This window comes from Scardinius erythrophthalmus (genome assembly GCF_964197995.2).
Source record: "Scardinius erythrophthalmus genome assembly, chromosome: 15".
Taxonomy (NCBI): Eukaryota; Metazoa; Chordata; class Actinopteri; order Cypriniformes; family Leuciscidae; genus Scardinius; species Scardinius erythrophthalmus.
Window position 1 is genome coordinate 10565792 of NC_138235.1, and position 23849 is coordinate 10589640.

The 23849-nt window shown below is 38.6% G+C and overlaps 1 protein-coding gene across 3 annotated transcripts; it reads right to left on the bottom strand.

Annotated features, from left to right (window-relative positions):
• Nucleotides 1-26: 26 nt before the first annotated feature.
• On the bottom strand, nucleotides 27-23480 carry ggt7 (gamma-glutamyltransferase 7). Of its 3 annotated transcripts, none has more exons than XM_081387723.1 (16): nucleotides 23369-23480; nucleotides 20161-20357; nucleotides 19225-19451; nucleotides 18517-18668; nucleotides 17391-17505; nucleotides 17163-17230; nucleotides 15569-15642; nucleotides 14440-14633; nucleotides 13284-13371; nucleotides 10392-10519; nucleotides 6092-6180; nucleotides 5787-5939; nucleotides 5461-5578; nucleotides 4404-4541; nucleotides 4229-4328; nucleotides 27-3087 (listed from the first exon to the last, which is right to left on the bottom strand). In XM_081387723.1, exons 2-16 carry the CDS (start codon nucleotides 20348-20350, stop codon nucleotides 2918-2920), a joined length of 2004 nt encoding a protein of 667 aa, XP_081243849.1. In that variant the 5' UTR covers nucleotides 20351-20357; nucleotides 23369-23480; the 3' UTR covers nucleotides 27-2917. The 3 variants fall into 3 exon arrangements, with proteins under 3 accessions (XP_081243849.1, XP_081243851.1, XP_081243850.1); XM_081387725.1 differs by lacking the exon at nucleotides 23369-23480 and adding an exon at nucleotides 23024-23224; XM_081387724.1 differs by lacking the exon at nucleotides 23369-23480 and adding an exon at nucleotides 22825-23073.
• Between the last annotated feature and the right edge of the window lie 369 nt (nucleotides 23481-23849).

The window sequence follows — 23849 nt, forward strand, 5'->3', positions numbered from 1 at the left end:
GAAATAATGCAACGAAACTACACATAAATATTTATTCTTCATCTTGGCCGCTCTCATTGTAAAGCTACTAAACACAACAGTGATGCTGTTACAGTGCAATTATGTTCATTTGGGAGAAAAACACTCATAAATGCTGGTTAACAGATTGTCTCTCAGAAAATATGTGCAGCAAACATTCAAAGCATTAACTTCACTGTTTACACATAAAAGAGACAACTCAATAAAATTACATTAGCAAACTGACAACCACAATTTAAAAATAAAAACTGTTGAAGCAATTATGGTATATATTAGATTGCACGTGAAAGATTATGACACACATAACTGTAGGAAAATCCATCTTGTTTGCCTCGTATTACAATTTAGCTTCATTCAGTTTAAGTCATTTCCTTGGCTAATAAAATAAGACTATACATTTACCACCAAACCCTCTAATATAATCAATATATAATATACAACATCATTCATTTGTAAACAGCAGCATTTACCCTCTCTGTCATTGCAAGAATGTCAGATTCACTTTCATGTAACATTTACACACATTTGTGAAGCTACTTCTTCACGAAGACTTCATAGACCTTTGGGGGGGAAAATCCCTCCATTTTCCTTTCCCTAACCCTGGAGTCATTCGCATATAATAAGGCATAATCCCACACAATCCTCAAAGAGCTAGTAGTTATGCTAATAAAAAGACAGTGAAATATACAGTACAAGTTAAAAGTTTGGACACACTTCAACGAAAATGTTTTGTGACATTAAAATCATTTTGATGTAAAGTCTTATGCTTAACTGCTCGAAATGAGTTTTCCAGGATGGATGGATTTCAGCTGAGAGTGAAGGAAAAGCAGCCATGCCTGGAACATCTTCAGCACGGGTTATTTACTGGTTTGTAAGCATCCCAAGATGTACTTCATGAAGCTTTTCTTTTTTCATAGAAGTGAGCTAAGCTGAACTGTAGATAAAGAAATACGCTTAAATATTTAAATTTCTTTATTTTTTAGGTAGAGCTGCACGATTAGTTGTTAAAAGTTTGCGATCTCGATTCAAACACCCACACGATTACTTTCCTACATGACAACGATTCATCAGTGACTATTAAACCTTTGACAAGTACGATTGAGATCTGAGTTGGCGCTGCCGCTGATCCAGAGAGCAGTTATCATGTTATGTGAAACAGCTTCTCAAACAGTCTTTTCAACCACAGTGTTTCATTATTTCTGTGTTAAAATAATTCATATTATCACAGAAGTACTGGGATTAAAGTTAATAGTTTGCATATAAACACTGATGTCTACGGTAGTGATTGATTACATCATTACACCAGTAGATGGCGACAAGAGACTGTTAAAAATGTATTTATCTTTGAATCATTCATTCAAGAGATTTGTTCAAAAACACTGATTCTTCCAGTAATGAAACAAGTGAAGTCTTTATGAGTCACTGAATCATTAATTCGAGAGATTCTTTCAAAAACGCTGATTCATCCAGTAATGAAACAAATTAAGTCTTTATGAGTCATTGAATCATTCATTCAAGAAATTTGTTCAAAAAACATTGATTCATTCAGTAATGAAACAAATTAAGGGTGTTTCTCAATATGCGTTCTTCAGCGATCTTGCGTCCTTGTGTTCTCGTTTTACATCATCATAACCGTCGAAGTTCAGACCCAATTCTCAAGAACGCAAGTACAGAGGACGCATGAAAGAACCCGGATGTGTTCTTGATACCGAGGATGCATCGAATGCAGACTTGAGCTAGTACTCACCTGGTGTCCCAGAAGTCATTGCGGCCGGTTCCGAGTTCGTTCTTCCAAGGAAGCTTGGCAAGACCGGTCTCCACGAGAACACAAGTCCGTTCTCTGCGTTCTTGGAATTGAGAAACAGCCTAAGTCTTTATGAGTGAGTCATTGAATCATTCATTCAAGAAATTTGTTCAAAAACGCTGATTCATCCAGTAACAAAACAAGTGAAGTCTATGAGTGAGTCATTGAATCATTAATTCAAGAGATTCTTCAAAAACGTTGATTCATCCAGTAACGAAACAAGTGAAGTCTTTATGATTGAGTCATTGAATCATTCATTCAAGAGATTCTTCAAAAACGTTGATTCATCCAGTAACGAAACAAGTGAAGTCTTTATGATTGAGTCATTAGGTGTGTTGGACATGAAGTGGTGCTGTGCAGATCGATCGGTGATTGAGATTAAAGTCCCGCGAGAGCGAGTGGAAAGCACACAGAGCCGTCTCCCGATCAATCTGCTCAGCGCCACTTTAAGTCCAGCACACCTAATAAATCACTCATTCAAACCCATTAAAAAAATAATTCAAATGTATTAAATAAATAACAATTAACATTTTGTCAGAACCTCTAGTAAATGCCGTTATTTTGTTTAGCTGTCTGTTCAGAATCGTGATCTCGGGTTTTAAACAAAAAATAATCATTATTTAGCCAGAATCGTGCAGCTCTATTTTCTCTGTCATAATTCTCATGCCTCCTTTTGTGTTATTTTACAGTTTTGATGACTTTACTTTAACTCCACAATGAAGAAAAGATCAATAAATAAAGAGTAGTTATGTCCAGAAGTTTTGACAGGCACTGTATGTGTCGGAGCTCAAGCGCACTCATCTAGTCATGAGTGAGAATGACACGCCAGTGTCACGAAGAGTAGTTCTTGAAATCTTCAGGTAAATGAGGAAAAACACTGCAAATCTCTTTCTGCCTCTCACAAGCTGTCATCATTATCATGCTCGTGTGCGCATGCAAGCTGTTTTTCTCTGTGTTTGTGGCTCATTTCCATCATCAACAGGAGTGTTAACTCGCTGTCCTCATTTAATGCACAAACAGTATGACAGTACAATCCCGTGTCTATCTACAAGCTCCCGTGTGTGTGTGTGTGTGTGAGAGAGAGTGTGTGTGAGTCTAGGGCATGGACATGGACAGCGCGGAGGCGTCGCTGCTGCGCGGGTCCTTGACGCCGATGATCAGGTCGTTGGTCCTGCGGGTTCCCTCCACCAGCGAGATGATGTCCACCTTCTGCACCGCGTGGCCCTTCTGGGTCAGAGACGCCACATCCGCCGGCAGAAAGTTCGCTGCACACACCAGAGACGCGTTACAGCGCAACCCGACCCCGGACATCACACACTCATATCATCATCGCCTCACAAAATGGTGCTTTCCACACAACGGACACTTTCCACACAACGGGTCCAAAACAGGGCTCTTACATTTCCGATTGTGCTCAACCTTTGAAGAACTGATGGTTGACCTCACTCAGTCGTCAGATTTATATTAGCATTTTATATTCTCTGTTCATGTGAGGTTTACAGTCTTCATAATGTGACCAAAATACAGCATGTATAAAAACAGTTTCAAGCATCAAAACTGAATCTACAAAATTCATCATATTAAAAAGCCAAATGTTGGTTTGCAGTTATTGATTTAATTACATAATATAAAAATTAGTGCTGGGCAACTATTAACTGCGATTAATCGCATCCAAAATAAAAGCTTGTGTTTACATCATTTAAGTGTGTGTACTGTGTATAACTAATTTGTATATATAAATACACACACACATGCATGTATATATTTAAGAAAAATTAGTTATTTATATATAAAATATTTATAGTATAAATTATGATGATTGATGACATTACAACTTGTGTCCTTAAATAATAAATCATCTCATTGTTTACTTTATGCCTTTCCTGTATAAATGATGTACTTCCTGTGTCTCAGTGTTTCAATTGTTAACACTAACAATTTTTTAAAAACTTTTTAAGAAAGTTTCGTGTTAGTAAAATTTTCTAAAGAAATTGGTACTTTTACTCAGCAAGGACACATTAAATGTATTAAACAGATGGTAAAGATATTGATAATGTTACAAATAAATAAATGCTGTTCTTTTGAACTTTCCACGAACGCATGAAGCAGCGCGACTGTTTTCAACATTGATAATAATCATTAATGTTTCTTGAGCATCAAATCAGCATATTAGAATGATTTCTGAAGGACCATGTGACTCTGAAGACTGGAGTAATGATGCTGGAAATACAGCTTTGATCACAGGAATAAATATATTCACATAGAAAACAGCTGATTTAAATTGTAATAATATTTCACTGCTTTTACTGCATTTTTGATTAAATAATGAGCCGAAGAGACTTTTCTCAAAAATCTTAGTGTCTGAACGGCAGTACTATAATGTATAATAGTATTTTCTTAACTCACAGTCCACCAGGAGGGTGTTGTTCTGGATGAGAGGATGGAGTCTCCCGTAGGACACGCTGTCACTCATGTTTTTGCGGGATGACAAGACATTAATCAGAACCTGCAGAAACACACAGCAGAGTGAGTGTGTGTGTTGAGTGCGGCGAGCGCTTGAATGTGACGGGCTGGGCCTGACCTGAGCGATGCCACTGGCGGCGCGGTCCGCGTTGGAGGAGCCCAGGGCGATGTAGGTCCCGCACACGCCCAGCGACGGCCTCACCACCACCGGCATGAGGAACGAGGCCGGACGCTTGCCCGGCGCAACGCTGTTCCGCTGAGGACCACACGAGCAGCACGTCACAAGCCTGACACTTACTGAACACAGCACTGGAGTCTTAACCCTCAAAATACTACGGTAAAAAACTGTTAATCGGTTGACAAAGATCGCTTACTCTATATGGGGAAACACTAATAAATGTGCAAGTTTTGGACAGACATTCCCAGAATTCTGTGTGTAACGCTTCACATTTGATGGTTTTCAATTTAAATAACCAATTCATCTTTGTTTTTTCTTATCATTTATATACATTAGGGTTTTATGTTAAATATTATGTTGTTAAGCGAATGTATGTTTGTGTAAGTGAATAATATGATAACGTATGTATTTGTGTGTGAGACACAGCGGCACCTTCATATATAATAGTATTTACCTCAGTTTATGGAAAAGCTACTGTGAATCTCTGTTTTTAAGGTGATTATAAAAAGTAATAAACATATTTCAGTAATTTGGTGTATTAACATTACTTAAAATGTTAATTTATTTTAATTAGGTAATACGTCAAATGTTGATACCATACTTTTTTGTAGTAAAACTGTGGCAACCATCGATTTTTACAGACCATTTTTTTACGGAAACAGTTTACAGTGTTGAAACACGTGTGTCTTGATAAATCACACGTCTCTGACAATAATACGCTCTAATAATTGGCTTTTTCAGCCGATCAGAAAATCAGCCAATCAGAATCACTCTCAGATGGCATATTGGGGTTTGCTGACATGACTTTCTAAGGAGCAGTTTTGCAGAAAGGGCACGTCTTTTGGCGGAAGCAAACTAAATTATTTAAAGTACCTTTGGCACAACAGGATGACTTTTTAATTAGGAAAAATCAATGGATGCAGAAAATAAAAACCCTTTAAAAGTTGAATTGCAAGTATTGGTGAAGCACGTGCCAGTTTTTGCCATCCGAGCGTACCTGATTGAACTCTGCAGAGCCGTGGGTTTTATTGGGCCAGGAGAAGTCCAGAATCTGACTGTTGAGGAGGATCCCAGAGGGCGTCACAATGCGACTCCCAAACGGCCGGTTTAGTGAGCTAAGAGCAGAGTAAGCACAAATTACATCATTCGTGACTGTGAATCAGCCATTAGTTTAGCGTCGGTCAGGGGTGTCCAGTCCTGCTCCTGGAGGGCCAACCTCTGCATCTTCAAAACACTCGCCTTGAAGCTTGAAGTGATCCCGAGGAGCTCGATGAGCTGGCTCAGGTGTGTTTTATCGGACTGGACATCTACACACACACTCACCTCATAACAGACACGATCAGGTCATCGGTGCCCATGATCATGAGCTGGCTGGCCACGGCGCCCTCCTGCAGCTCGTACGACGGGACGTAGTGTTCGGCGGCCGCCGCGAGCGAATCGTTGATCATTTGCCGGAAAACAGCAGCCTGGGTTTTACTGTCAAAGCCAGGGAATGTTAAGCCAACGACATAGAAAAACAAAAACATATAGAGAAATGCTATGAATAAACTGATCACTGCCTTGAAAAACACACTATTAGAAAAGAAAATGTTGATTGTAATAATTGTTTGAAGGATTGTGTGTGTCACCTGAGCATCTGCGCCACCAACTCAGAAACCGAGTCGTCAAACATGGAGTCTCCCAGTCCACTGGCCTGAGACAGAGCGATCTTCAGCGACTACATGTGGAGCAAACCAAACGGACAGGAATATTCAACATTACATGAGCCTGAGCGCCAGCGTTATTCAGAAAACCATTTAACATAAACATTCAGTCAATTGAAACAAATTTAACGTCAACTAAAATAAAATACTAAAAAACTTTTTATTTTAGCTAGTTGCCAAGGCAATATTTTGCATTTAAACTTGATGTCCTAAAACAGAAATGAATAAAAACTATATGGACATTTCAAAAAAAAAATAATAATAAAAGTGACAAAAACACAAATTTTCTAAAACTTTACAATTTAAACCAGAAAGTACAAAAAATAACCAATTTAAAATAATAATAAAAATTATAATAGTTTATACTAAATAACACTAATTGATACAAAATTAACACCATTTGATTTTTGGGTGAGCGATGCCTAAAGCTTAACCCTTGTGTGTCCTAATGGACATTTTTGTCTTTTTCAGGTTTTTTTTGATAACTTTGCCTGTGTTTATGCTAACTGCATAAAATTTGGCTCAGGTGTGTATTTTTATTGGAATGTTACCATTTCACCCCCATTTCTTTTAAGAAATATGTTTTACACAAGGTACACAAAATAGTTCCTCTCAGCGCCCTTTGGACAAAAATATCTGCACTGAAACCCATTAAAACTGCCATTTTTAATCCCAGGGCCATTTAACTATAAAATGATGCAATCATTGTTATGAGGCTTTCAGTCTGTTCGGCATATTATAGAGCCAAATGGGTAAATTATGCAATGATAATTGTGTGGGTGTGTTGGTATGGATGTCAGAGTGTGGTTTGAATGTGTGCATTCTGTTTCTGTTTCTAGCTGTTTCAAAGTTCAACATGTTTTATAAAATATAAATTTTATATAAAATAATGTTTATAAATCATTTTCATAAACTTAAACCTATATAACTTTTTTTTTTCTTTTTACAATTTTTGACTTCAGCAATAATCTGCCAAGGGTCTTCTTTAAAATGAGACCAAACTTTAGTCTGTGCTCCTAAACTTAACTTTTTGATGACAGTTTTTTGGCACAAACATCTGTGTCCACTATGTACCTATATGTAACTTCTTTTAATTGATGCACAAGGGTGAACGAGGTGATCACATGACACTTTTCATTACATTGACTTGTAGAATCATGAGAATCATTCAGGGAACGCAAGATCATGCGAATTTTGTTCATTTCCAAAGTTCAAGTTTTAAAAATAATTTGGATTTTTTTAGTTTGGCTCGCGTCCCATTCGATTACATGGAGAGGGCGTGGTTTATGGCCTATTCTGCAGCCAGCCACCAGGGGGCGATCAATGCTCTGCCTTCACTTTTCAGGACTGTGCGGCACCATAGATATGTATACGTAGATGCCACTTTCGACCGCTCCAGACACGTCCTCGTCACTCACAGTGATAATCAATGACGCCACATCAACACTGTGCAGCTTCTGGTTGTGAAACTGCCGAGATTTAAAAACCCAAAGAAATGGGATAACCTTTCAGGGGTTGCTTTGTGTTTTTAGAAGTATTAACTCAATATTACAGGTTTTTACGATGGTAACTTTTAATGTTGTGTCAGCTCTTGTGTTAGTTTAGCAAAATCATCTGCTGTCCATTACAGAAATATATATATTAATCCTAAGATGAATGAAATCTTATGGGTTTGGAAAGATATGAAGGCGAGAGTAATTAATAACAGAATTCGAATTTTTGGGTGAACTTTCCCATTAATACTCAGCACTATTATTGATTTGCCTGCACTGACACTACTGGAAGAGAACTGAACTAAGATGGATGATGAATGGATCCAGATCTGCGTTATAGATTAACTAAACTCATTCCATAATTGATGATCTTTACACAGTTATTGAACCAAACTGAATAAACACTGACTTCAGCTGAACAATGACTGCTTACCATTGTCTTTTAGAGCTGCTTCAATTCTGTTTGCATCACTGTAAAGCTGCTTTGAAACAATCTGTATTGTATAGACCTTATGCACCAGAGAAACAAGGGCGCCGCCATCTTTGGAAAATTGTCTTTTAACTTCCGTTTTGCGGTCGCTCTGTATCCACGACTTTCCCGAACTCTGACCTTTCCCGTGATCGCTATGGCAACGTAGAACAAGCCGGTATCGAACTTCCGGTTTACGTTAGCCTGAAGATACCGCTATCAGAGAGCCTCAACAAACCCAAACAATTTGCTTGGATAATGAGGAGTAGAGCTTAGATAGGGCCCAAAAAATCAAGCCCGACCCTACCTGAGCCCGTTGTGTCCGAGCCCGGCCCGACACATTAACTGTAATTATGAGCCCGAGCCCAATTTAGACCCAATCATTTTTAATACGTGGGCCGTTATAACCAGGGGCGGCGCCAGATAATTTTTTAACGTGTGCTGAGGGGGTGCTATATATATTATATATATATAAATACTTTTAAGAAATGAGCAAAAATTGGCCACTTAATATTTAATATTCAATTATTTTAATGATCACAATTAAAGTATTAATGTTATTAAATTGAACAAGCACAACATTCGGCATTCAATCAAATATTATTAAAGATTTATTATTATTAATAATGTTATTTCAACACAATATCTCGTTATTTTGACATCATATGTGTGCCGAGTGTGCGTGCAATAAGCAAGATGTGCATTTGTAAAACCAGTGAAACGCGTGCATTGATTTTTATTAATAAACTAGTGTTTTGTGTCAGTGTCTGCTGCAAAGATGAAGATGATCATGGTGTTCACTTTTCATAATCAACATAGATGTAAAAAAATTGCATTATAATATTTGAACAAATATGAAACTAAATGCTCTTATTTAATGGCTATAACAAATATAGGCCAACCTACTCTCTATTTGTACAAATTGCTGCACATTCAAGTTAATTCTCGAATTAATTTTCAAATTATTGAAAACAATAAACATACCACTTAAAAATATATACAGTTGTACTGCAGTTTTTTCTAAGTAGCGTTACAAGAAACACTCTATCTGCGTAGAGGGTCCGTTTATGTTGGAAACAACTCCCATTCATAAAATCCTTCAGTTTTCGCGTGTTTTGTGCACCTGACAATGGTACACGTTGAGCCACAAGGAGCCATTGCTTAATCTGTCAGCATTACTACTTGTCAGTAATCAGTTTCACCCGTTTGTACCGCGACGCGAGTATCCCTTGTGTGCAAGCTTCACGCTAAACTGGAACTGAGATACCGGCAACAGGAAGTATCGAGTGTCATGGCGACGCCCATTAAGACTCGCAGGAAAGTTGTGGATATTTATATGGCATTTCTGTCCAGGAGTAATTAGCTTTTTAAGTGGATTTACTTAATGTAAAGTTAACGAAAGTTATCATGAGGACTGTAATGTTTAAAGCAGATGACTTAACAAATGTAAATCGACCGGGAAGATTTTAAAACGAGCCGTTCATTAATAAACACGCAAAACGCTGTGAAAATACAGACCGGAAGTCAAAAGACAATGAGCGCAGCGCTGAAAAGGGGCGGAGCTACATAAGGTCTATAAAGCGCTATAGAAATTAAAAGTGACTTGATTTAAGCGTTGGAATGTCTTAATGTTACATTTTAATAAAACTCTCCCAAAACATCATAAATCAGCTCAAATTAGTTTAAAAAAAAGATGTCAACCCAGAGTAAAGCGTACTGTAAAAGTTGTATACACTGCAAAAAATGCTTTTCTTACTGTTATTTCCAGTCCAAATATCTAAAAACGCTTAAATCAAGATGCATTCACTAGATGAGTAAAATGCCATAGGATATTATCTCTTGTTTCCTGGGAGGAAAAATAATCAAAATGGAGTTTTTGCTTAAAAACAAGCAAAATGATCTGCCAATGGGGTAAAAAAAAAAACGGAAACAAGATTATTTTTCTTACCCCATTGGCAGATCATTTTGCTTGTTTTAAGCAAAAACTGATTGATTTTTTCCACCAGAAAACGAGACATAATATCTTATTGCATTTGACTACTTTAAAAGCATCTTGATTTAAGTGTTTTTAGATATTTGGACTGGAAAAAAGACAAAAATACTGAGTAAGAAAAGCATTTTGTGCAAAGCCTGCATGAAATGCAACAGGAAACTCTTTAGTCAGTGTGAAACACATGATGGAAAGAGCAAGCAGACAATGATCTGATTACCAAGTACAAACACATCACTATTAAAAGCAATGAATCCCGTGAAACGAGAGTACCTCAGCGATCCAGTGGTAGATCTGTCCCCTGGACTCCTGGCGTGTGATGTTGAATCCCTCCAGGATGTTGAGGGCGGAGATGAGGGCGGCGCCGGCGTGGGGCGGAGGAGGAACAAACACCCGCTGGCCTGTCAGAGCAACGCACAACACCGTCAACCTTTCATTAAAACACTGGAGAACTGAGCCATCAAAGGCTCGAGGAAAACACAGGCTACAGGAAAAGTCTAACATCGTTAACACATGCAGATTCTTAACTAATGATGATGAGTAATATGCATGCTAATAAGCAACTAGTTAATAGTGAGAATTGGAATCTAAACTAAATTGTTACCACACCGTTGCTAAAAATAAACTTTTAATTGAGTGTGCAGTTATATTGTTCTTCATAAAGCAATGAGCCACGAGAAACCGTCCATTATAGTGATTGTACCACAGTTCTTAGAAAATAAAATAAATAAAACTTGATTAGGCAACTGTAGTTTGTTTAGGGTTGCCAAGTAAGACATGAACTTGGCACATTAACACATACATGTGTGCATTTAACAACGCCTTAAAATATAGATCATCCAATCAGAAGTCAGAAACTGAACTACCCACTTTATGTTGCTCATTTTACTATTCGCATTTTATACGGTGTTAACATCTACGTTGTTCTCACATGTAGATTTCAAAAGGGAAACAACAGACCTCCACCATAATTCATGCGTATGAATATCAGAGACGTAGAGGAACAAAGTAGTCCAGTCATTTTATGAAAAAAGGTTGAACAAATTTCAACAGAAGCAAACATTACTGATTTTGTATGTCCTGAGTAAGGAAAAAAAAAGCCCCAAAGAATCCCATTAGGGGAAGTTTAGAAAAACAAACAAATATAGCCTATTCATACGCCTATTCATACTGTTACTCACGTGAATAGGGTAAAAATGTTAACCTTTAGATATCACCATGAAAATTTCTGAGTTGATTACTTACATCAAGACAAACAAAAAATGTATTACAAGTTTTTTGAAATGGTTTGTTAACATGGACAAACTGTGCATAATCTAATTACGTATGTGCTCATTTGCATAAATACCACAACAGATCTAAACATTGGGTATAGGCAGGTGAAAATGTCTTGTTGAATCTTGTTGACATATAACAGTAAAATACTTAATGTTAAGGTCTGAATGAACCCATTTAGGCTACCCATGAGCATTAATACATAGAGGCAGGAAGAAGTACTTTAGAAAATAAGGGTTAATGCCTGACGAGGTGTCCATTGTCAGGTATTAGGCAGCGGATGCCTCCGCCGAAGTCCATTAATACCTGACAATGGACACCTCGAAGGACACCCGCTTATACCATGGTCACTTGCCAAATAACACATTTTTAAAACATTAGTTTATATTTGAATTAGTTTTACAATCGAAATCTAAAGTTTTTACAAACAATAACTTGGTTTCCCTGGTTACGCCTGATGGTTTATTTACTAGGTGTCCTCTATCACTTTTTAATGGACACCCTGCAGCCAATCAGAATCGAGTATTCACCCAGACCATGGTATAATAATTATTAAGAGATGGGGTTTGGGACGAGTCTGAGGGAAGAACAGGAGACGATGGTGAGGAAAATGCAGAAGACAAAAGCTAGGCAAAATAAAAAGTGAATCCCCAGAAACAGTCCCACGGACCCAGCCCCAAACCCAATCTCTTAAAAATTAATAAAGGCTGGTTTCTAAAGTACTTCTTCCTGCCTCTATGTATTAATGCTCATGGGTAGCCTAAATGGGCTCCATTCAGACATTAACATTAAGTATTTTACTGTTATATGTCAACAAGATTCAACAAGACATTTTCTCCTGGCTAGACCCAATGTTTAGATCTGTTGTGGTATTTATGCAAATGAGCACATACGTGATTAGATTATGCACCGTTTGTCCATGTTAACAAACCATTTAAAAAAACTTGTAATACATTTTTTGTTTGTCTTGATGTAAGTAATCAACTCAGTAATTTTCATGGTGATATCTAAAGGTTAAAATCTTTACGTGAGTAAAAGAATGAATAGGCGTATGAATGGAATATATTTGGGTCTTTTTCAAAACTTTCCCCTAATGGGATTCTTCGGGGCTTTTTTTTCCTTAATCAGGACATATTGAGAATACAAAATCAGTTGAGTTTGCTTCTGTTGCAATTTGTTCAAGGTTGACCCCCATTTTGGCTTACAATGACTGGACTAAAGCAGAAACACTGACTGTACAGAAGTAAATGTTTGTGTTGACTTTGCTACATTTTGAAAAACAATCTTTCTACTTTTTTCTTTTTCAATTGTTTCTTTTCCTGATTGCAGACCACAGAAGACAACACGCGGATGGCTCAGCAATCATGATGATGTGTGAACAAAAGCTTGAGTGTTTTCAATGAATCAATGAAACCTAACAGGTCAAGCTGGCCAGTTACCCTTTAACTACACCATTACACTGCCATAAAGAGCTGAGCCATTATTCATGGATTCCATTGAACATTAACTAATATCAGTGACTTTAATACATTAGTATTTTTCCCATGGACTACCTTAATTTTTAGCTAATTTCCATACAGATGTATTTACCTTAGAACGACTATTGTGTACTTTATAAAATACCGCTGAACTTCCACTTGCATTTCTCATCCACCCAGTTCTGAGAAGTCAAGTTACAACAATAACTGTGCGCTACTTATGAAATTGATACAGGCTAAAGCAGAAGGGTGTTTTATTGCTCTACTGTTTGCAGTTTCTGCTTCGCAGCTGTGAAGGTCAACAGAGACCTAAACTACTGCAGTAAATCAAGTAATACACTGCAACAGACAGACATTTCAAAGACTCACAGGGTCTTTTAGAGCCGCTTGGTGTAAAGCGATGGGTATTTACCCTGGTAAAGAGTTTGCAGTGGCTGCTGTATGATAGTGGAGTAGTTTTTGAAATCCTCCTCTGTCAGCACACCTCCTTTAGCTTGAACCTGGTCACAAACACACATAATAATCCTACTATTATAACAATATGTTTTGTTTTTAAGCTATACAAGTGATTGGAAGCACAAAGAAAATATCTGCAAAATGGCAGTGTTTGAAAAAATATTAATAAATACTGTAATAGTATCTAATGATAGGCCCTGTCCCAAATGGCGCACTTCATGTGGACTTTCGGTCTCGTGGACTTGAATTGCGCGTGCTCGCCGAGTCTACGAGTCCGTAGGCCGCCCCTTTACCGCTCTGAAGTGTGCTCAGCAGCGCCCCCTTTGTACCCTTGAAGCGGTCTTCCGCGAAGCCCGCATAGATGCAGGCTCCACGCACTTTAACTACCCAGGAATCCTTGCGAAAGGTCAATCAGACAACGGATGGGAGGAGATTTCGCTCACGGACAATTGTTGACATGGCTGAGAAGAAAATATTACGGTTTTTATTACCTAGATGTATATTTTACCAGTTGTTACCTACAGTTTATACAAACATTATGGTCATCGACCAGTGGTTGATGTCTCAAACATAATAATAGCGCGTTGAATAATACGATCACATTATGATTCATTAAATAAATAGAACCGAATGTCGGGGCTTTACCGAGTCATATGTAAATATAGTATGAATATTGAAACCTGTAAATTAATCTGAAACTCATGCACATTTTCATTATGTGTTAAAATTGTCATCTTAGTTCAAATGGAACATTATGTATTATGTACAACTGTATACATCATTTAAATAAGCATGATGTATCTGTTGTCTAATGCCCAGGTGGCATGCACAATATCAAACTATAGAACTGTAAAATTAGGCTGTCTAAATGGAGATAAGATGGAGCGCAAAAATGTGATTTCTCCTGTCCAACAACAACCAGACCGCTATTTCTGGCGTGACAATCGAGTCTGTCTCAAAAATACCTCTCAAAGCGCCCTCGTGGACTCGCGCCAAGGGCCCTATAGGTCTGCACTGCATGACGTCAGGAAGGAAGGACTCTGAGGAAGTCCACAAGTCCGGAGTTTGCCATTTGGGACAGGGCCATAATAAAAATAACACCGGAGACATACCACTGATGTCATTTCCTGCGTCAGATTCCCACTGTAGAACTCTGAGATTCCATTGGCTGCAATCTTGTCCAAAATGGCAGCTAGATCTAGACGTTTAACGAGAAGTCCCGCGAGTGGAGCCTGACCGTTAGGCAGGAACAGATCTCTGAACGTCTCCGACACATTCTGCTCCTTCACTTTAGACAACGCATCAGCTGTGGAAAGATGAAGGAAGTTACACCAAACTGCCTCAAATTCAGCATAACTAAACTGACACATTTGCTTTTCTTGCTGCACATTCTTCCGATGTTCGGCTGACATCTCTAAGCCACTTACTTTTCAAGCCTGCATACTAGGGTTGTCAAATGTACTGCTACTATCAGTGCCAAGCAAAAATAAATAAAAATAAAATAAATAAAAACAGTGAAAATACCTTAAACGCGTGTTTGAGTGCTTTCTAAGCCACAAAAGTTTCTATTTACAGTGGCTACAATGCTCAACGCTTGTAAAAACACAATCACATCTGTTGAGCGCATGAACGCAATTGCCAATCAGAGGCAACAGTCAGCAAGCTAGTCAGAATCCACATGACGCTGCAAACGCACAAGCTGTTGTTCTGTTCAACGTGTTCAACCTGTTCAAATCCTTTCATTATGAGCCAACCAACAGTTTAAACACGATGTAAATAAGAGATTCATTTTACAATCAAGACAGCTTTATTACATTATAACGTGAGTTTTTGCAGGAGTGCAGAATTCAGTGAGCTTGTGTTTTAGAGGTTGACAGCCTTAGTCTTCTCTTGCCTGCTGGTTATAACCTATTCACAATCTGAATACAACTTTAGTTTTTCATGCTGCTTAGTACACTGCAAAGTTTCTGCATCGACAGCCGTATTTAAATGTGTGACTGAGTCAGAAACTGCGATGAATGACAGTGATAATCAATGGATTGGACAAAATGGGAATACAAATAAAAAAATAAAAAATAAAAAATACTTTATTCAGCAGTTTTCACTCTGGTACCAAAATCTGCACACAGATTTTTACTAGTATTGTACCGACTACTGTAATTTTTGTGCAGTGACAACTCTACACTACCTACAGACCCGTCCTGTAGACCTCAGGGATGTGTGTGTGTGTTGCGTGCTCACCCAGCTCATGCGTAACGTTGAACCCATCCCTCGCCACGTCTGCAGCCGTAGTGATGACGTCTTTCCACGACATTCTAGAGGAGGGCGAACATGCACCACTGTCAAGCTGTTTTTCCATCATTTAAAGTGAGAATTGATAAAAATATGAAAAATTAATCTCTATTACTCAGTAGGATCTATAGGACCTTAAAACTGACCATTATATCACAAAACTACAAGTAGAAGTCTCATTTCCAGTGACCAGTTGCATAAAATGCCTAGACAAGTCATACAAGTTAGCAATCTAATTTATTTCTTTAAGAATAGTTATAACTTTTTTAATTATGTTACTTTAAAATGTGCAGTCATGGGCAAAAAAGGTCCATTGTCTACTGTGAATAGTGTAGCGATGTAGGAGGCACAGCTCACACAGAAGTCACTTGCACACAAAGCAGCTTTCTGTTGGTCAACACAGCGAATCTGTGGGAGCAACATGAACTTGTTGCTAGATATGTGTGTAGAAATCTTTCAGCCTCACGTGACATTCCCAATCATGTGATTTCCTAAATCCACACTGGACTGGATTTTGAACAGAAAACACCAGCCTGAAATGCCCGGCCATTATTTCTGTGATGTTCATCACCATGTAACACATCTCCATAATGCCCGCCCTTCAGGCCCCTGTGGACTTACGGTTCATTATCAAAAATTATGACCATTAAAATAGCAGCCTAATGACTATGTTGTAATAATGAGAAGGATAACGGTGTAGTTTCATTCTGCTGCCTCAAATGATTTACACAGACATAGCAAAACAAATGAAAAGAAATGAAAACAACCAATAAAACACAGACCTACAACACACTCATTCAGACAAATGGAGATTAAAAAATGAAAGAGGGTGAAAAAAATAAGAGTTGGGGGGACTTTGATGTATTTTTTTTTTTTAAACTGTAAACCCATGACAACAAAGTTCTGTTTGCATAAATAATCCATCCTGTTATCACATCCATGATCAGACATATTGCTGTGAAATACACATACATATCTCATTTTAAGAAGACATGACAGAATGTGCGCGACAGACTGGGCCATCTGACCAATCAGAGCAGAGTAGACCAATCACAACAGACTGGGCCACCTGACCAATCAGAGCAGAGTAGACCAATCACAACAGACTGGGCCATCTGACCAATCAGAGCAGAGTAGACCAATCACAACAGACTGGGCCACCTGACCAATCAGATCAAAGTAGACCAATCACAACAGACTGGGCCACCTGACCAATCAGATCAAAGTAGACCAATCACAACAGACTGGGTAATCTGACCAATCAGAGCAGAGTAGGCCAATCACAACAGACTGGGTCATCTGACCAATCAGAGCAGAGTAGACCAATCACAACAGACTGGGTCATCTGACCAATCAGAGCAGAGTAGACCAATCACAACAGACTGGGCCACCTGACCAATCAGAGCAGAGTAGACCAATCACAACAGACTGACCACCTGACCAATCAGAGCAGAGTAGACTTGGCTTTTTGGAAGAATGGGCTTTAAAGAGACAGGAACTACAGCGCACTTCAGGCAGAAGGTGAAGAGAGGTATTGCTATACCTTCCATACAGCTGATGAGCTTGATGCAGTCCACTGATCATGCCTGGGACAGCCACGGACAGACCTGACTAACAGACAGAGACAGACACGTCAGCGACTGCAGAACGAGCACAGAGCAGACACTGTGTTTGTGGAAACACTTGCACTTGTTGATTTGCTTCGGATTTTTAACATCATCATATGACGCACATAGTGCCAAGATGAAAGCAGATCAAAATAAAGCTTTACCCTTTGATTAACATTTATCATCATGTCCTCGTGAATACCAGAGGGTGCCATCTCACGGAAGTCAATGACCCGGCTCTCATTCTTCCGGATGTCATGGATGAGCATCACGCCACCACTGAGAAGAAAGCCAGATAGAGTCACTCACTGTTTTTGATGAATCCCCCACAAAATCAATTTCTCCATCCCTGCACACATGCCTTCTCGTAACGCTTTCTTTAGGCTTCCTGGAATTTCCATGAACTTTACAGTTATTTCTGATTTACTGCAGAAGGATTTCTTTTAAAAACAGAGATTTCTGGCTAGACTTTTTGAAATAATATTTAAACAATTATAATTAAGGAGGCATTGTACTGATTTGATTTCTCAGCAAATTCTACTTCAGACAAACACTCACAAAGAGATATTTAAAATATTTTACAACAGAGCAAAAAAGAAAATTCATCAGAAGAAACTTCTTCAGATTTTGCTCATTTCTATTATTATTTTGTGTCTACGTTCTATGTTTGTATTTATTTTTATTTTCTTGAAGTCTACCAGGGGTGGGTTCCAGATTTGTATAGTTGCTTTTTGCTTTGTATTATTAGATTATTATTTTGTAATATTTTTGTGTTTCTTGACTTTAAAAAAGAAAACTCAATAAACAGTTGTTAACAAAAAAAGAAAAGATTTTGCTCATTTCTATTACTTTTCCAGTGCAAAACACAATACCCTGATATGGAGGTTTTTTTCCATGACAGTGGGAACCGGTTTCTACTTTTCTTAAGCTCGTAATCTTTAAAGGGATAGTTCACCCAAAAATGTAAATTCTGTCATTATTTACTCACTCTCATGTCGTTCCAAACCCATTAGCCGTTTGTTCATCTTCAAACACAAACCTGAGAGATTTCTGTGCCTCCATTCAAAGTCCATTACACCAAAATTTTACACTTGAAAAAGTTCATAAAGGCATTGTAAAACTAATCCATATGAATGGAGCATTTTAATCCAAGACTTCTGAAGAGACACGATTGCTTTACATGTTTTGAGCTTCTGTTTACCAATGATAATTTCTGGGTAAACCAACCCTTTAAAGTCTCCCTTACAAGATAAAGAAAGCCTGTATTAAGCAGAGAGCTGGAGCTCGTACCCGCCGATGCCCGAGGCGTGGGGATGGATGATGCCCAGGCAGAGGGAAGCGGCGATGGCGGCATCAACGCTGGACCCGTGTTTGCCCAGAACGTCGAAGCCCAGAGACGTGCAGCGGGCCACATCCGTCACCACCGCGGCTTGACTGTACACCTGAGGGAAGAGGTTATTAAACAGAAGCGAAGGTTTTATTGGAATAGAAGCTGAAATTTATTCTCCACCAGCCAAACAATTATACGTTTGATTGGACAAAACAGTAATAGCACACCTTTTCCCAACAAGCAAATCAATTAGAGGCATCATTCCCTGAACACTACCAAGCCCACCAACTGCTAACCCTGTTTACCTTTGGCTAACACTAAGAAAAAACTAACAACCCTGTTTTCCTTTGGTTAAAACTAACTAAAAAACCTAACCCCACCAATTCCAACGTTTACCTTTGATTAAAGCGCTAAAAAAAAACTACCAACCCTACTAAACCCTTACTAAATACCTAGTTTAAGGATACATCCAACCCTTGCAGCATACAGATAAAAATGATTCAAACAATCATTTATTACAATTTAAATATGGTTTGTTTTAAACCAGTGCTTAACCCTCATTGTAAAAGGCTTTATATCATGTAGTGCTTTTATCTCGATTGGCAACCTGTTCCAGAGTTGGGATCGCTTTACAGAAAGGCTCTCTGTTGCTGTGTGTGTGAGCGCACCTGTGGGTCCCCGAAGTAGATCTGCATGATGAGGGCCACGGTGACCCCGGTGGCGAAGGTCAGGCAGGCGGTGATGATGACGGTCAGGCCGTCCCGTGTGCACGCGCACTCCTGCGCCAGCGGGTCTCTGGTGGTCTCTCTCAGGGGAGAGATGTCATGCCTGGCCAGGTCCGAGGCGGAGGAGGGCAGCCGCTGCAGTCGGGCCGAGTTCAGGAACAGATCCGGCTCTACGGAGAGACAGGACAGGAGTCACCTTCATTTATATAGCGCTTTTAACAATATAGATTGTTTCAAAGCAGCTTTACAGAGATAATAGGATATTAAAGTAACTGAGATTGTTTTGGCTTTACAGCAGCTCTAGGATAAAGTTATTGTCCAGCTAAAGTTAGTTCTGATTGATTCACTTCCGTTGCAACGATCATTAGTTATTATTATTAACTTAGGGGCCGCTTATATGACACCGTTCTAACAGAAAACCCTTAATGCGATCCGGCCCGCTCATCCAACAGTGCCTGACGGCTCGAGAACGCAAACCATGAAACATGTTCGCGGTGCAAGCGGACATTTTTTAAAAACTTAATCATCTTTGCGTACCAAAAATGCAAATCTGTGAAAACGCTGACAGCGTGCACATGCGTATTACGTGTTTAGTCTATAAGTATGCGCGTACATATGCACGAATATATGTGTGCGCCGCCATGTAGTCTTTTCTACAAATTGATCTCAACAAACTACCTGTCTGGCCTTAAAACATGTATAATACAGTTTATAATTGTAAAAAAAAATTTTTTTAAATTCCGCTTCCGCGTGTCCATGCGAACCACAGTTATTTTGACAACGTTTTATCTGTACAGAGGTAAAGGGAAGGAGGCCTTCACAGGGGAGAGACTGGTTGACACGGACCGCATCAGACTATGATCGGAAGCATTCATTCACCTGTGTCCTGCTCACTGAGGAAGTTATCGTCGTCTTTGCGTGATTTGAAGGAGTTGTCTGCGGAAGCATCATCTTCCGGGAGTCTGGGGAAGCTGGTGATGCTCATGTAGTCCACAGGGGAATACGCACTGGTCAGAGCCGCATCCTTCTCAACCACGGTCACTCCCGTGTCGGCTGCCGGAGTGTACATGATTCACCTGAAATCACAGACCGGAGCTGTCTTCGTCATGCTGGACATTAATGGAAATTCACTTTTGTAGGCCAAAACCCTGACACGATTTAGCATTGCAGCACTTACAATCGTCCTGAAGTCAATGAATTTGTTTTTTTTTTGGTTAAATGTCTGAAATTAGGTCTGTGGTGAACACAAGCTCAAGATATGTTCACATTTCATTCTACAACATCAAATACATCAATAATACCAATTTGTAATTTATTAATGCTTTTGCTTTCTGTAGAGCAGCTTTATAGCTGAATTGAATTTGTTTCATAATTGATAAACATTAACCCTGTTATTAAACTGAAGTAAATAAATACATTATTGTTTCCTCTTTTCTAGAGCAGCTTTACAGTTGAAATAGAAGAAGTTTAAATAATTTTAGAATCGATTTGGAAACAATAAAGTGTTAGTTCACCCAAAAATGAAAATTATACCATTATTTACTCACCTTCAAAAAAGCCATGTTAGGTGTATGCGTTTGTTCTTTCAGCCAAACTCAATCAGAGTTATATTAAAGGGGTGGTATAATGCACTTTTCACAAGATGTAAAAAATGTCTCGGATGTCCCCAGAGTGTGTGTGTGCAGTTTTAGCTCAAAATACCCCACAGATATTTTTATATAGCATGTTAAAATTGTCACTTTTTGAGGGTGAGCAAAAACGCACCGTTTTTGTCTGTCCCTTTAAATGCAAATGAGCTGCTGCTCCCGGCACAGGGGGCGGAGCTTCAACAGCTTGTGTCCTTTTACCTCACACACACATGCACTGGAAATTTCTAAAACTTTTAGCCTTTTATGTTCAAACCAGAGTCAGAAAGATGGAGAGACTCAATAAGAAGTGACATGTAGAAGCAACAGGACATTTCTGAATGGTTAGTTGATGAATTTATGTAGCTGATGTGTAGTTATCGTCTAGTCATTGATTAGCATATTCTGTCTTGATAATCTATAAATCGTGTTCCGGGGGCGGGGTTTATGTAAATATTGGGGTTAGTGATATCACTAACCCGGGAGGAATGTGGTGTAGTCTCTTCCAGCCGTTTGTTGAAGTCCTTAAAAAGCTATTTCTGTAAAAGCAAATATCTCCCTTTGCTTTGAACTTTGAGCGTTGTAACTTTGCAGATGTTGTTTATGCTCAAACAGCAACATTACACACTAACTAAAGTTAGAAAAGTGAAATCATAATCAACCACCCCTTATACTAAAAAAAAAATACCCGGGCTCTTCCGAGCTTTATAATGGGAGTGAAAAGAGCCTGAGTTTTGAAGCCCAAAAAAGCGCATCCATCCATCCATCATAAAAGTAACCCATACGACTCCAGGGGGTTAATAAAGGCCTTCTGAAGCCAAGCCATGCGTTTTTGTAATATAACTCAGGTTGTGTTTGGCTGAAAGAAGAAAGTCACATTCAGGATGGCTTGAGGGTGAATAAATTATGGGATAATTTTCATTTTTGGGTGAAGTAAAACTTTAGCATTACTTTCCTGTTTATTAGAACTACACAAATAAATGTAAAAATTTTTTTAAATATAAGCTCTAGAGAATCATCCAGGATATACAGCATTTGTTCTTCTTCGTGTCGAGTTATTAGCTACTTTTATTTGCCTTTGACTGCATGTTTATCCATAATTATGGGTATCTGACACGCAACTCTTCAAAACTATTTTACACATTACTTCTTTTATAAATATCAGGTATGCATTTTATATGACAATATTTACAGATAGACTTTTTTTTTTTTTTAATGTCACACCACAGGAACATTTCAAATAAACTAAGAGCTAATAAAAAAAATAAGAGGAAAAAAAAGACCAGTTATACATTTTCGCCATTGCCATATCGATGTTGATTAAAACGAACAAGTTTTTAAATGCATTTTGTAATCCGTCCCTTTTATTATAACTATAATGACCCATTGCATTCACAGTGATTTAACACAAACCTCTAATTAGGTCATTCTTACTATTTGGTGCCATTTCAGCTTGGTAACTTACTATAAAAAAGTAACAATTTAATCATTTTATCTTGTTTACGCTACAGTAAAAATATATCTGTCCAGCTCAGGATATTATTCTTTAATAATTTTGACCAAATTCTTCACACAGGGCCTGTTCTCATCTCAATTAATAAGTGTCTTGAATGCACCGTTATTGTAAAATTTAAGCTACATTTTTTCCCACTTTACCATGCAAATGTATTAAACAAAGTGTTCAAAACCAATCATTATCTTGAAAAACTGATCTAAAATTACAATGCAACACTTCTAGAATGACATATCACAGGCCTCCATATCTTGTATTCACTGGGAGTAATGAAGGCCTGGATGATGATGATGATGCTCGTTTAGCTAATATCTACAGCATCGCCTGCCTATCTGCGATATCCAGAAAAAACAACAATTTGTCATGGAAATGACTCGCTAGGCTTTAATAAAACACCCATCATACCAGATACAGGAGAGGCGCGTGTGAAGAGCTGGCGCTTTCTGGATGAATCAGTTCGCCGTCACAATGTCGCTATTGTGTTACAGATCACATCCGAATAGATCACAGAATAACCAGTGCCGAGTGAAATACATCTGCGTGCGGGGTCATCCGTCACACACACACACACACACACACACACACACTAAACACTAAAACAAACCGGAGCGCGCGCGTTCAACGCGACATCGACTAAATTCCATCCATCTGTGTTTCCATCCGTGACTCGGAGGTCAGAGCTGTGTCTTGTAAACACACAGCTGATTCATTCACACACTCGCTGTTTTCACACGGATGCGGAGCAGAAAACCTGAAGGATCAGCTGACATCTTCACCGCAATGTTAAAGACGCAGGTGTGCGCGTTTCTCGCGCTCACAATACCAACGGAATAAAACAAAACACAAAGGTCTTGGCATGTTTAAAACGGCCAAAGACGCCTGTCTGATGTACATTAGCAATTAAACAATAGCAATAATGTTTTAAAAGCAGCCTTTCCATCATACTTACGGGTGAGACGTACGGTTCAGCTGCTTTGCCACATATTAGTCCTGGTGAACAAGTGCATTCATTTCTTTAAATGAATCAAACACTGCGCATGCGTCACATCTCATGAGGAGACGCTGATCCTGCAAAACAGGTTCATCAATCAACCCTCAGGAGAAGGTGTGTGTGTGTGTGTGTGTGTTTGTGTGTGTGTGTGTGTGTGTGTGTGTGTGTGTGTGTGTGTGTGTGTGTGTGTTTGTAACTAAATACGTATGGTATGTCAAACACACTGAGGTTTCTCAGAATAATGGACAATGTGAGTGTAATAATTAAGTTTACACTGTAGCTAACCCTTATTTTTATGTAGGGTATGGTAACACACACACAAAAAAATACTATAGCTATGTAGGCTACTACACCATGGTAGTATTGTAGCATTCTTTGAAATGTCTCTATAAGAAACTTTTTGTGGGGTTTTATCTTATTTGTTGATTTTTTTAAATAG

Bases quoted from the DNA above. Each gene is read 5' to 3' on its own strand.
- ggt7 (XM_081387723.1), bottom strand. From the start codon at position 20,350: ATGTACACTCCGGCAGCCGACACGGGAGTGACCGTGGTTGAGAAGGAT. The intron at 5,579-5,786 runs GTGAGTGTGTGT...CTCTGCTCTTAG, and splicing joins CTGATCGTGTCTGTTATGAG to CTCACTAAACCGGCCGTTTG. The intron at 3,088-4,228 runs GTGAGTTAAGAA...TGGTGTGTGCAG, and splicing joins CAACACCCTCCTGGTGGACT to CGAACTTTCTGCCGGCGGAT.